Source organism: Diabrotica undecimpunctata, chromosome 6 (genome assembly GCF_040954645.1).
Source record: "Diabrotica undecimpunctata isolate CICGRU chromosome 6, icDiaUnde3, whole genome shotgun sequence".
Taxonomy (NCBI): domain Eukaryota; kingdom Metazoa; phylum Arthropoda; class Insecta; order Coleoptera; family Chrysomelidae; genus Diabrotica; species Diabrotica undecimpunctata.
In genome coordinates this window covers 157,674,950-157,687,780 of record NC_092808.1, presented here as the reverse complement: position 1 = coordinate 157,687,780, position 12,831 = coordinate 157,674,950, and the positions used below count along the sequence as shown (strand labels likewise).

General features: G+C 32.6%; 1 protein-coding gene across 1 annotated transcript in view; it reads right to left on the bottom strand.

Moving 5' to 3' along the window:
- Positions 1-8,404, bottom strand: part of LOC140444197 (solute carrier family 22 member 3-like) — a 42,960-nt gene extending 34,556 nt beyond the window's left edge. Inside the window, exons 1-2 of the mRNA XM_072535925.1 lie at positions 7,919-8,404; positions 1,864-2,080 (exon numbers count right to left, since the gene is read on the bottom strand). Coding sequence (XP_072392026.1) covers positions 1,864-2,080; positions 7,919-8,073 — 372 coding nt within the window. The 5' untranslated portion in view covers positions 8,074-8,404. The remainder of the gene's footprint in view (positions 1-1,863; positions 2,081-7,918) is intronic.
- Between the last annotated feature and the right edge of the window lie 4,427 nt (positions 8,405-12,831).

Below are 12,831 nucleotides of genomic sequence, written 5' to 3'. Positions count from 1 at the left end.
AGATTTAAAAATTATCAGAGCTAAAAACAAAGATGGGTTCTCCGTATTTCATAAACCTAATCATACTGACACAACTATACACAATTCATGATCCCATCCTACACAACATAAATTGGCTGCTTACCATAGTATGTTACATAGATTAATAGAAATTCCCGTGCCAAAAAATAACTTCGAGATAGAACTTAATATCATTAAACAAATAGCAGTAAATAATAAGTACAACGAACACACAATAAATAAAATTTCAAATCAAAAACTACATAAGAAAGCCCTAAAATTAGTGTTTCCACCGCCAGACAAAAAACCCAGTACCTTCTGCTCGGTTACATGTACAGGCAAGATATCAACAAAAATAGCCAAATACATAAAACACTAAGAAATAACACCAACTTTTAGAACAAACAACAACTTAGGCAAATATATAAAGGACAAAAAGAGCCAAAAGAAAAAGCAATTACACAGCGGTATATACAAACTTAAATGTGGCGACTGCCCAAAAACTTACATCGGTCAAACTGGTAGAAATTCTATTAAACGTATAGCAGAACACAAAAGGGATTTCAATAATAGAAAAACAATAGACTCTACGTACGCACTTCACCTTCTAGACTATATTTATTCTTTTAATGCTAAATTTCAAATTCTTCTCATTCAAAATTAAGGCTTTAACCTATCTTTATTAGAATCTATGAAAATTAACAAATTTAAAAACACAGACACGATTCTGAATGACCAACTTGAGACAAACAGTTCTCCCTTCCACAACTTATTCAGTTAAATACTATAAAGTGTAAACACATACCAAAAATAGATCACTTGAGAAAGACAGTCTGGTCTAAATAGCTGTAGTGATAACAATTTAAAATAAATTTTGTAAAAACAAAAGTTTTCAGAGTTTTATCGTTCAATAATTTAATTTTTAAAGACTTTGGTCTAAAAAACATTGTAAATCAAGCGGCAAATACCTAAAATTACTAAAAATTTAGAAATGAATATCAAAACAAGATATTCCTATAATGCTATAGAATGAGATGTAAAACAAGACGAGAAAGAAATTCTTTTTAAAGCCAAAATAAGTTTAAAAATGATAAGATTTTCTCAAAATAGCATTTGGACAAGAATGAAAACCAATAAAGAGCTGTTTGTATTAATGAAGATGACAAAAACCTTAATCTTAAAACAAAAGAAAAATATGCAATTATTAAGGACAATAAGGAAAAGTAATAAGTTTGTTCTAGTTCTGATCTTATATAAGCAGTAGTTAAAGCCTTAAAAACCATCCATGGCCATATTATCTGAGGCCAAAACATCCTAAAGACTCCATGCCTATCATTAGGTATTGCAAATACGCCAGATACCATAGATAGAAACTTCTAAAAGCAATGCTTCGTTACTACTGCCAGCTAGTTAAATAGCTTAATTAGAGCTTTGCACAAGGACAAAGAGGGATCGGTTTTTTGCAATTTCCCACAAACGCTGCACAATTATACCTGGTTAAGGTAGATAATAGCCACAGCTGTCTCAACGCGTAATAGTAGAGATAGCTAAAAAGAATCATAAAAAATATAAACAAAATTCTGAAAAGAACCCCTCTTCAACCCCTTTCTTCTCCGGTCACTTGTCCACAGAATACCTGACCATCAATCATCATCACCACCGCCACTACCAATTTAATTCTATCCTAATACCCAATGAAGTCCAGTTCCGATACACGCTACAAAAACTACGTTCTAAAGAGTCACAACTAATGTACACCAAACAAACAAGCGACCAATCTGATAATTTGATACTTCTTGATAATTTTTTTTATATAAAACAACATAAAAAAATTTACACTAATTACACAAATATTTTTCTTACATCGTGTACCAAGGTAACGTCCTTAGTTTGATAAACAAATTTATCACATCTTAAAGTTTCGTTTCCCGACGTATCCTCTGTCGAGCAAGAATTGTTCCTCGGTGCATAACGGTGACAACTATCTGGAGAAGATCCCTTGTAAGGAACGAAACGCTTCAGCCATTTTGGTTCGTAGATTGTTTCGGTTGGGGATGGCTCGCACTCTTGTATAAGACATCTGGAAAATAAGGTACATGATTGTGTATTTACTTATAATTTTAATGAAATAAAATTTGCTATCTTATAATAACTTATACATCTATTAAATATTCCCGTGAAATGTTATCTGCTAGGGTTTTCGTCAATTTAGTATATTATAGTCCTTCTTTACAATGACTTTATACCTCTTTTGTGTATATTTCCTAGTCAATATATTGTTTCAATATATTCTATGATGTTGTTTTGCACATATCTCCTAATTCTGTCAACCAATTTTTGTCAGTGAAAAATTTGACTTCATAAAAAGATAATCAATAAAATTCTTAGGGTTTTTAAATATTAAAAGACCCATTTTTCTTTTAATCCTTTTCTTATAAAAAGTAGGCATACATGTATCCAGCAAGATAAACCGCTTTTACTGCGACTAAATCAGGCACATTTTTCAAACGAGCTAAAATGTTTTTATTAAAATCACTTAATGTATTTTGTTATTGAATTTGCTGTTATATATGATTATCTTGTATCGTTATATTGATATCAAGTTTAAGATCGATTTTTTTCTTTTGAATTACTACAAAGAAGAACACGTCACAAACAAGGACGTTCTGAGAAGGATGAATAAAGAAATAGAAATTTTAAATATAATTAAAACAAGAAAATTGGAATATGTCGGACATATTACACGTGGAGAGAAATACACCTTGATCCAACTGATTATGCAGGAAAAGGTCCAAGGAAGGAGAAGCATAGGAAGGCGTAGAATGGCATGGCTGCGCAACCTGAGAGAGTGGTACGGATGTACGTCAAATTAACTTTTCAGAGCAGCCATCTCAAAAGTCCGAATAGCTATGATGATTGCCGACCTCCGCCGCGGAGATGGCACTTGAAGAAGAAAGAAGAAAGTAGTATTTCACCACGGAGAAAGCAATGAGATTGGAAATTAAATATAAGATTGTCATAATTTATTTTTTTTCCTTCTTTTTATCTTATCTTCTAGAATTTTACGTTTCTCGAGTAATTAAACTGTAAATTTTTTATAAACAGTTTACATGATTTATAAAATTTCGAATTCGTTTTTTTTTTTTAAATTTAGTTTTGCATTTATATTTTAAATTCGATAGTGTAATGTATATTTTTTGTGCTTACTATCAAAAAGTAGATATTTCGACGAAAAAAATGCTCACAGACGTTTTTAAAAAAGCATATATTTTGAAGTAAGAATTTTCGATTCAAAGTTAGGTTGCTTTGAAAGTTTTTACCAAATGTTGTGAGAAGAATTTGGCTTTTTTTTGTGGAAGTTAAAAATAAAAAATAAAAAACCAAAAAACTCCTTTTTTGAATTTTTCGCAAGCACGGTTCCAGATATATTTGTTTTATTGCCAATTTCGGTCTCTCAGACCCGACGTGTTCAGTTTCGTAAAAAATTTTTTACTGATTTTGTTAGGGGTTCGTCCGTGGATTCGCATGTTTTATTATAAAGATAATAGCTATATGCAACATATATTTTTTTGTGTTGTAGAATGGCGAATTTATATGAAAAAAAAGTAAAATGATTAAAAAAAAACTTTATGAAGAAGTGTTAACCGATCAGCAACAATTTCGGACTCTGAAGATTTTACTGGAAATCCCCAAGGTGACGAGATAAGTGATCATTACTCCGATAGCAAACAAGAGGTAACAAAAGTTGACTTTTCAAATAATTACCTGATCAATCGCATGTTGGTGATAACAAGACGGTACAAAATGGAAAAAGCATTGTCCTAAGAAGAATTTGCAAACTCCCAAAGAAAACTTTTGTAGTGAAGCTTCCGGTAGAAATCGGTATTGCAAAATGTGCATCATCCGCTGTTGAATGTTGGCAGCTATTTTTAAATAGTGATGTTATACAACAAAACAGTAGACAGTATTCTTCTTGCAGTTCCTTCTCCTATCGGAGGTTGGCTATTATTACAGCTATCTTTACCTTATTGGCGGCTGTTTTGAAAAGATGTACTGAGCTGAAACTATACAATTCTCTTAGGGTTTTTAGTCAGGAAATTCTTCGTCTTCCTATGGATCTTATACCCTTGTTTTTATCTTGCATTATGAGTCTTAATTTCTCATATTTCTTACCTCTGGTAATGTGGCCTAAATATTCCAGCTTTCTTGTTTTGATGTTCTTTATGACCTCGCAATCCTTTTGTAGCCTTCTTAATACTTCTGCATTTGTAACTCATTGGGTCCATGGTATTTTTAAGATTCTTTTATAGCACCACATCTCAAATGATTCCAACTTCTTTCCAACTTCTAAGTAGACAGCACAAATATCTATATTCTATGTATTTATTATCGTTATGTAAATAAATCTACAGGGAACATACAGGGAAAATAAGGAATTTTTTGGTTTGCTGTACGTGACTGTATTATAACATGGACAGCATCAATTTTTGAATTTTGCTCTTCCGGTGACACAGGAATAACAATTTTTTCTGCAACAATGGCTCTAAGAAGATTTCGACTCTTATTGCTCTCTTTGCAATTTGATGATATACAAACAAGACAGGAGCCTAAACTTGAGGACCAACTAGCTCTAGTTAGGGAAATATTCCAAAGGTGATGAAATATTGCTGGCATTTTGTGAAATTTGTAGCTTTAGGATGTATAGTCCCAGCAAGTCTGCACGTTTTGAAACAAAGGTTTTATCTTTAGCTGATCCCGGTTCCATTTCTGTGGTTAATACTCCTTCAGAAGTAGCTAATAGACTTTGCAAGCCACTGTTCATGTCTAGGTGAAATAAAATGATAAACAATTGGATTATATCATCTGTTGAGATTGCTCTAACAATTTATTGAAAAATTATCGAGTGACAGTTGTTGGGACATTGCGGAAAAACAAGGGACAAACACCAAAAAATTTTTTTATAAAGAGGCTTGAAAAATCTAGCATGTCGAGCAAAATCGAGATGATATATAAAATTACTTAAAAAAAATACAAATAAGTACCTCACGAAGGATATTTTTAACCCTTAAGTACCATGGCGGGGTCAAAATTGACCCCCCGCGTTTTTAATGCCAAGTTTCGCTACCGAAACATAGATTGAGCATTGCGCGCTTTCTGCTAATCTTCGACCGGTAGGTGATTTATCGATCTACGAAAATTCCGTTAGTTTATCTGTTACTACTGCAGAGTTAGGCACGCATAGGGTCAATTTTGACCCGCTTATGGTATAAGTGTTTCTAGTGCAATTAACGGGTAATTTGAAATGGCGGGGTGTAGTCGCAATAAACGTCCTCTGACACAGAAAGAACTTGAAGAGGAGGGACAAAAAATTATGGACAATGGACTAGATAGCGACAGTGAGTTTTTAGACCAGGCTAGTGAACACAGTGATCACGAAACAGACAGTGAAGAGGAATGGGACGATGATGACGAAAAAAATTGGCAAATTATTAATTCCGAAACTGGTAGTGAATATTCGGGTGAAGAAAGTGATATAGCTGACTCAAGGGATGTGTTTTATGGCAAAAATAGGTACAAGTGGTCTAAAACTTCTCCCACCTTTTCTCGTACACGTAAGCATAATTTAATTAGTCATTTACCTGGTGTTATTGGAAAAGCTCGAGCTAGTATGCCAGAGAAACCAGTTGATGCTTGAGAATGTATTATTAGCCACGATATATTGCAAGAAATTCTTGAGAAAACCAATGAACGAATAACTAATATGGCTTCTAAATATAATTTATACAATTTATCGTGTCAATATACCAATCATCTTGACATAATTGAATTAAAGGCCTTCTTAGGCTTATTATATTAAGCTGCGGTATTTAAATCCAATAATTAAGATTTAAGGTCTTTATTTGCTACGAATGGTACTGGCCCTGATATATTTCGAGCAACCATGTCACTAAACCTATTTTTTGCTTGGAAGCCTTTGTTTTGACGACCCAGCTACTAGAAAAGAACATATTGCGCACTGAGATAAACTGGCAGCTATATCCAATATTTTTAATATATTTATAATTAATTGCCGGTCCAATTATAGCTGTCGTGAATATCTCACAATAGATGAAATGGTTATTGCATTTAGAGGAAGGTGCCAATTAAGGATGTATCTCAAAAATAAGCCAGATACATACGGTCTGAAAATGCAGTGTTTAGTAGACTCTAAGACACATTATTTGCTAAATGGTTTTATATATACTGAAAAAGATACAAGCAGAGCAAATCCAAAAAAGTTATCCATCCCCACTCTAGATGTTTTGACACTTATTCCACCAATTTCTGGTACAAATAGAAACATAACAGCAGATAATTGGTTTTCGTCCATTGAGCTCATAAAAGAACTGAGAAGCCATAAAATTTCATATGTTGGAACTCTGAAAAGAAATAAAAGAGATGTTTCTGCTGAATTTCAACCCCAAAAAAACAGGCCACCTAATTCTGCCTTATTTGGTTTTACAGGAAGCGAGAGCCTTGTATCTTTTGTTCCTAAGAAAAATCGTGCAGTGTTGTTAGTGTTAACTATGCATGGCAACTCGTAGATGGCCTCAAGTAATATGGTTTCGCATTTTGGACATTGCAGGATTAAATGCTAACGTAATTTTTAATGGAGTTCAGCAAAATCAAATAATGAAAAGAAGATTGTTTCTAACCACTTTAGGTCAAGAACTTAATAAGGCCCATTTAACTCGTAGAGCTCAGCACACTTGTTTACCGAGAGAAATTCGTAGTGCCATTTTTAAAGTTTCCGGACTTCAGGAACCAATGCCTGCCGCAAATCCAGAGCCACAACGACGAAAAAAGAGGGGAAGGTGTAAAATATGTCCATATTCCAAAAACCAAAAGAAAGAAAGCTCATCGTGCGATAAATGTCGAGATTTTATTTGCAAAAATTAAGGTAAAATCATGCTTGTCATTTTTGAGATACGAAATCTAAATCGATTTTTTTTATTTTAGTTAGGAGCTATGATACCTAGATTTCACCATTGGATATAAAAAACTGCACATTGTTATTATGTTTCTTATATTTCGAGAAAGTGCATAGCTATGTTAATTTGACTGAATACAAAAGTTTTTTTTAAATAAAGTTATATATATTATTATAAACCAAATTCGTTTATTTGTATATAAATGTAAAAGTAGCTGTAAACAAAATAATTTAAAATAAAACAAGTTAAAAAAAGAATATTTTTTGATACAAAAAACATTGGGGGGTCAAATTTGACCCTGCCATGGTACAAATGTTACTATTTTTGGCCATGGTAGTTAAGGGTTAATACAACTTGCCAACTAACTTCTAATGGAATATAAGAAAAAAAAGTACATTAATAATATTTGCCAAGAGAAATATGTCAGTTCGCAGTTAGAATAAGTGGCACTGAACTTGTAGAGAGCGTGGAAGTTGTTGAAAATAAACGTGGACGTTGTGCGTTCTGTAAAGATCGGATGATGCGTTTTTCGTGCCTTTTTTTCTAAACAATTTATATGCATGAAGAATATAGTACCTATGTGTCAAGTCAAATTAAAATTTGTTTAGAAAACAGTTTGTTTCTTATAGTCTATTAATTTTAAGATAAAATGTTTCAGGATGTTCTCTTTAGGTAAAGTTTATTTTGGTAGGTTTAAGTGAATGCTGTTATCTAAATGTTGAAAATAAAGACTGATTCCGAAAAATTATACATAATTTATCTGAGTCTCTCAGACACAAGGCGCCCATTCGTGTAAGTTAGTGTTACGCGTCTTCTGCTGGGTTAATTTTTCTTATATTGTCTTTCTTTTTCAATGGATTCCATCCTGTTAATAATTTTTTTTTACTTTTTATCGTTTTCGAAAGCTTCTTCCCTAGTCTAATAATAATTATTAAAAAAAATCTTACCTGTATTTGATATCCCTTGCAAGAAAAACATACGTAAAAACACAACCACTATAAGCCGCCAAAAATCCCAGCGATAAAAACATAAAAATTACATATCTACTACACATAGAAGCATCTTTAAAAATAAGATCCACCGGATCTTCCTCCTCTTTCATTTTAATTTAAATATAAGTACTATCACGACATGAACATACAGCTACGTCGAGTGCTCGAAATATCTGCAAGGGCTATTGCTGTCAGCGGATTCAAATCAAACACTGTACGAAAATAATTTTTTTATTGGCGGATAAGATTAAAGATGATTTTGCGGTCACTAAACCAGTCCCGTGTAATTTGCGGGTGATACTCACTGGCGTAGAACTGGGGTATAAAAAAAAGTTTATACGATAGTTAGTTCCGAGGATAAAAGTTGCATCTGTCATGTAAACAACGTGTAATAACATTAAAGTTAATAGCACCAATAAAACGTTTCTAGAATATATTGTTAGCAGAAGAAACTGTATGAAAAGAATACTTTAAGTACTGATGACAGCTTGACAATACAGTAAACAACTCGTTATCAACAAAGTCTGTTTGGAATAATTAAAAGTGATAAATATTTTTCTGTAATTGGAACTACGATAATGATTTTTATTTAAATAAAGTATTGTGTGAAACTGATAAAACAAACGATAAAATCAGAAAAGTACTTTAACGATAATAAAATTTCTATATTAACTTATTTTTAGTCAGTAGTCCTTTTGACCACGTTGGATGTGTTTCCGTCAAGTAATATTTATTTTGGCAGTATATTTTTTCCTTACAATTCTTTATTTTAACTGGTGACACCTCATTCTTCTAGAAGTAAGCACAGCATGTTCCCAATTAGATCAAATCTTTAATATTATGTGGTTTAATTTTTAGTTCATATCAAAAAAAAAACACCATGGTTTAGAGAAGAAGTGAAGACGAAATGTAAAAAGAAGAAAGCCTTTTGACACTACAGAACGCAACAAACACAATAGGCATAAAACCACTATAAACGAATTAGAAATGAAATAACCTACGAAAACAGATGAAACAACTACGGAACACAAAAAGAAATATGGAGAATGATCAAAGGACAAAGAAAAGAGATAAACAAACTAATAAAAACGAAACACATTCAGAAGTAAACATGGGTAGACTACATTCAATCCCTATTTGCTAAAGGTTACGATAAAGTACCACTAACCCCAGAGGTGACTGTAAATGAAGAAATGAATAGTGAACAGGAAGAGATCAAGGAAGCATTAGTGAAATTAAAAAATAGAAAATCGCCAGGAGAGGACAAAATACCGAACGAACTCATAAAGTATGGAGGACCAGATCTGACCAAACAACTATTAAAACTAATCCAAAAAATAATAGAACAAAACAGAATTCCTCAAGAATGGAGATCAAGCATTCTAATACCTCTCTCCAAAAAGGGAGACAAATCGGAAACGGAAAATTATAGAGGAATTAATTTAATAAACACAACACTAAAATTAACAACCAAAGTGATAACAAATAAACTGAATAAAATTATAACACTAGCAGAAGAACAACAAGGTTTTATGTCGGTAACATCATGCACCGACGCTATATTTATAATGAGGCAAGTGCAAAAGAAATCATTAGTATATAAGAAACAGGATATCTATGTTTCGTAAACGCAGATACCTCTAGGATTATTCAAAACGATCCAAAATATCTAGAAAAACAACACTGTACAAAAAGGGACTGTATTATATAGGGCTGGTTCAAATAAATTAGGATGTGTAGTAAAGGGTTATACAGATTATAGACAATCAAGTTTACAAAAAATCTCACCAATGTTTCTGCTGCACACACACTCGCGGTATTAACTGGCTTTCACTCGTGGTTGTTTTTCGTACAGGGAAACGTTCTTTAAACGTTTCTGAACACGTATTTTGCGGTACTAACACTGAGATCACGAGATAAAGCACATTTGCATCTGAAAGAGAGAGAATGTCTGTTGTTAGCGGCAGTCAACAGTAGAGTGAATACGTCTATTCCTAAAGATAGTCAACAGACAAGAAAGCGTACGTCTGTTGCTAACGATAGTCAACAGGGAAGAGAAGAGAGTATGTCTGCAGCTAACGAAACTCAGCAGACGAAAGAGAGCGACAGTTACTAGCGATAGGCAACAGGCAAGAGCGTCTTTCTTGTTTGCTATCTTACAACTGTATGTATTTCTAATGGAGTGGGGAGTATTACCATGGGTTGGACTTAAGTAAAAATTTTATAATTGAGGTGAAGAATGATAGGATGTAATACAGCGAAAAATGAAATAGTTTTTCGCATGTGAAAAATTGAACAAACACAATAAAAATAAAAGTGGAAGAAGAACTAACCAACCCTATTGAAGCTGGCAATCAGATAAAACAGGGAGATTTCCTAGGTCCTCTACTGTTTAACCTTATTATGGATAAAATAATATAAAAGTAAGAACTAAAAAAAAACAAATGGGAGAAAAACAACTTAAAATAGTCTGCTATGCAGACGACGCAGTACTACTATCTCAAAGTGAAGAGGATTTACAACCTATGTTGCACGAATTTAATATAACCACTAGAAAATTTAAAATGTTAATTTCCCCAAAAAATACAAAATGCATGGTTACAACAGCAAATTTTCTAAGATGTAAATTGGAGCAGGTAAAAGGTCAGATAATAGAACAAGTGATGGAGTTAAAATATCTAGGCATCACATTATCTAGCTACGGAAAGCTCGAAACTAGAGTGGAAGATCAAGTAAATAGAGCAAACAGAGCCGAAGGCTGCTGAGGAATTTACAAAACAGTCAACAGATCAATAATGCCATACACGACAGAAACTCGACCTAATACAGAGAGGACAAAAAGAATCTTAGAAACAGCAGAGAAAACAATTAGAATAATTGATGGCAATACACTATGAGACAGAGCTAGAAGTACAGATATACGACGTAGATGTAAAGTGGAGAACATCAAGAACTGTGTAAGAAATAGAAGAGTAGAATGTAACGATCATATAAGCCGAATGACAACAAATAGAGTGGTAAAGACTGCAAGAGGCCGTTCCCCAATAGAAAGACGATTAGTAGGAACACCACAAACACGATGGATCAACTTACTGTAGGCACATTGAAAAACTGTCATGTGTATATAAAAAGTAAAAGAAGAAGAAGAATTTTTACTTTAATTAGTATTTTGTATGTAAACTAAGCCGTTTTCTAAGTGGCTATTTGCAAGTTGTTAAGTAAGTAATACTACCAGATGTTTTAAGTAGCAGTCAAAATTTTACCATTTTGCATTTAATTAAAGTAGAATTACTCACTCATAGGTATAACTGATGATCGTCTAATCAGAGTAGAAATGATTTAAATAATTTTAAAATGTAGAATTATTTATAATGAAGTCAATATCCCAAGCACGCACAAATTAAAAACGGATATGTGTGTTTACTAACAAATACATAATATTTATGATTAATTTATAATATTTATCCAATAACACTCAGCTTTCGTATTATTTTTGCTATTTTACTATTACTAAATGACAAACAAGTTGTTAGTTGCTTATTTTACAGTTTTAGTTATCACGTTTATCTTTTTAATTGCAAAAGGTATTTATTTAAAGTTAAAAATACGTGTAATATACTGCAAATTAGAGTTTGGTTTTTTATTTCCCTTACGTTTTGTTAAAAAACGGAACACTTGCATTTTTAAAATAAAAACTTAAAATTTTCATTCTTTTTAAACTTTTATTATTATAATAACGTTAACAATATGGAGCTATCCCGGCTGAACTAACTTCCTTAATATGCTTTTTGCTTACACTTATGTGTCAAGTCTCTTAACGTCACTAAAAGGAAAGAAGACAGCATGAAATGACAGAATGAAAGCTTTATGTAAACAATTGTTGCATTCGGCAGTATTCCTTTCTTAAAGGATCAATAGGAGCACATTTGAGGAGCTCGCGTGCAAAACCGGATATATCCACTTTTTACACAAAATCATGTTTTGGTGGTTTCTGGGTCTAAGCCATGATATCTATAGGTCTACATATTGATGGGCAACCAAAACCGTATATATCCCTCCAAAATCGTTAATTAAAGTTCGACCTTTGGAGCAAAACTGGTTATATCCAAATTTTGCAGGCAAAAGCGGATATATCCAAATAACCAAGTCTGTGCGTATTCTGTTGCAATTTTTAGTTCGTTACTGACATTGGTTATGATCACACGTGCTTTCAATCGTGCTTAATAAAAGTAGTGTGTTTAAGTTTTACGTTAAAAATTGTATATTATGGAGGGGGATACTAGTGTAAGTAAAGGAAGTGATGAAAGCAGGAAAAGAAAAAGACGCGAGAAGATCGCTTGTCAAGAAGGGAAAATCAGAAAATATACGGCTAAGTAGGTTATCATTGAGTAATTCAATACCAGATAAGAAGAAAAAAAGTTTGAATCGTTTGATGAAAGAGCATTTTGGTGAAGATTGGCGAAACGGGGAAGACCTTTTGTGGTACAAAGATTTATTAGACAGTAACGGAGAAGAAACGGTAGATATTTCGGAAAATAATGAAACCCAAGAAGATGGAGCCTGCACGAAGAGACTGCAATACATTTAAATTTGTTTGTTCTATTTTTGCAAATATTACTTTAACTAACTTGTTTTGTTTATTTAATGAAAAATAAATAATGTTTTTCGCTTACAGTGTGTAATTTTGTGTGCAAAACCGGATATATCCAATGTTTTTTTGCTAATAACGCCGAGTTGTCTACTTTTTTTATAAAAAAAAAACGTCATTCAGTTAGTAAACCTCATTAAATTGAAACTGTTTTCTCAAATTAATATAATTTTTTTAAATAAATATCTATCGGGTTTTGCACGCGAGCTTCTCATTTATT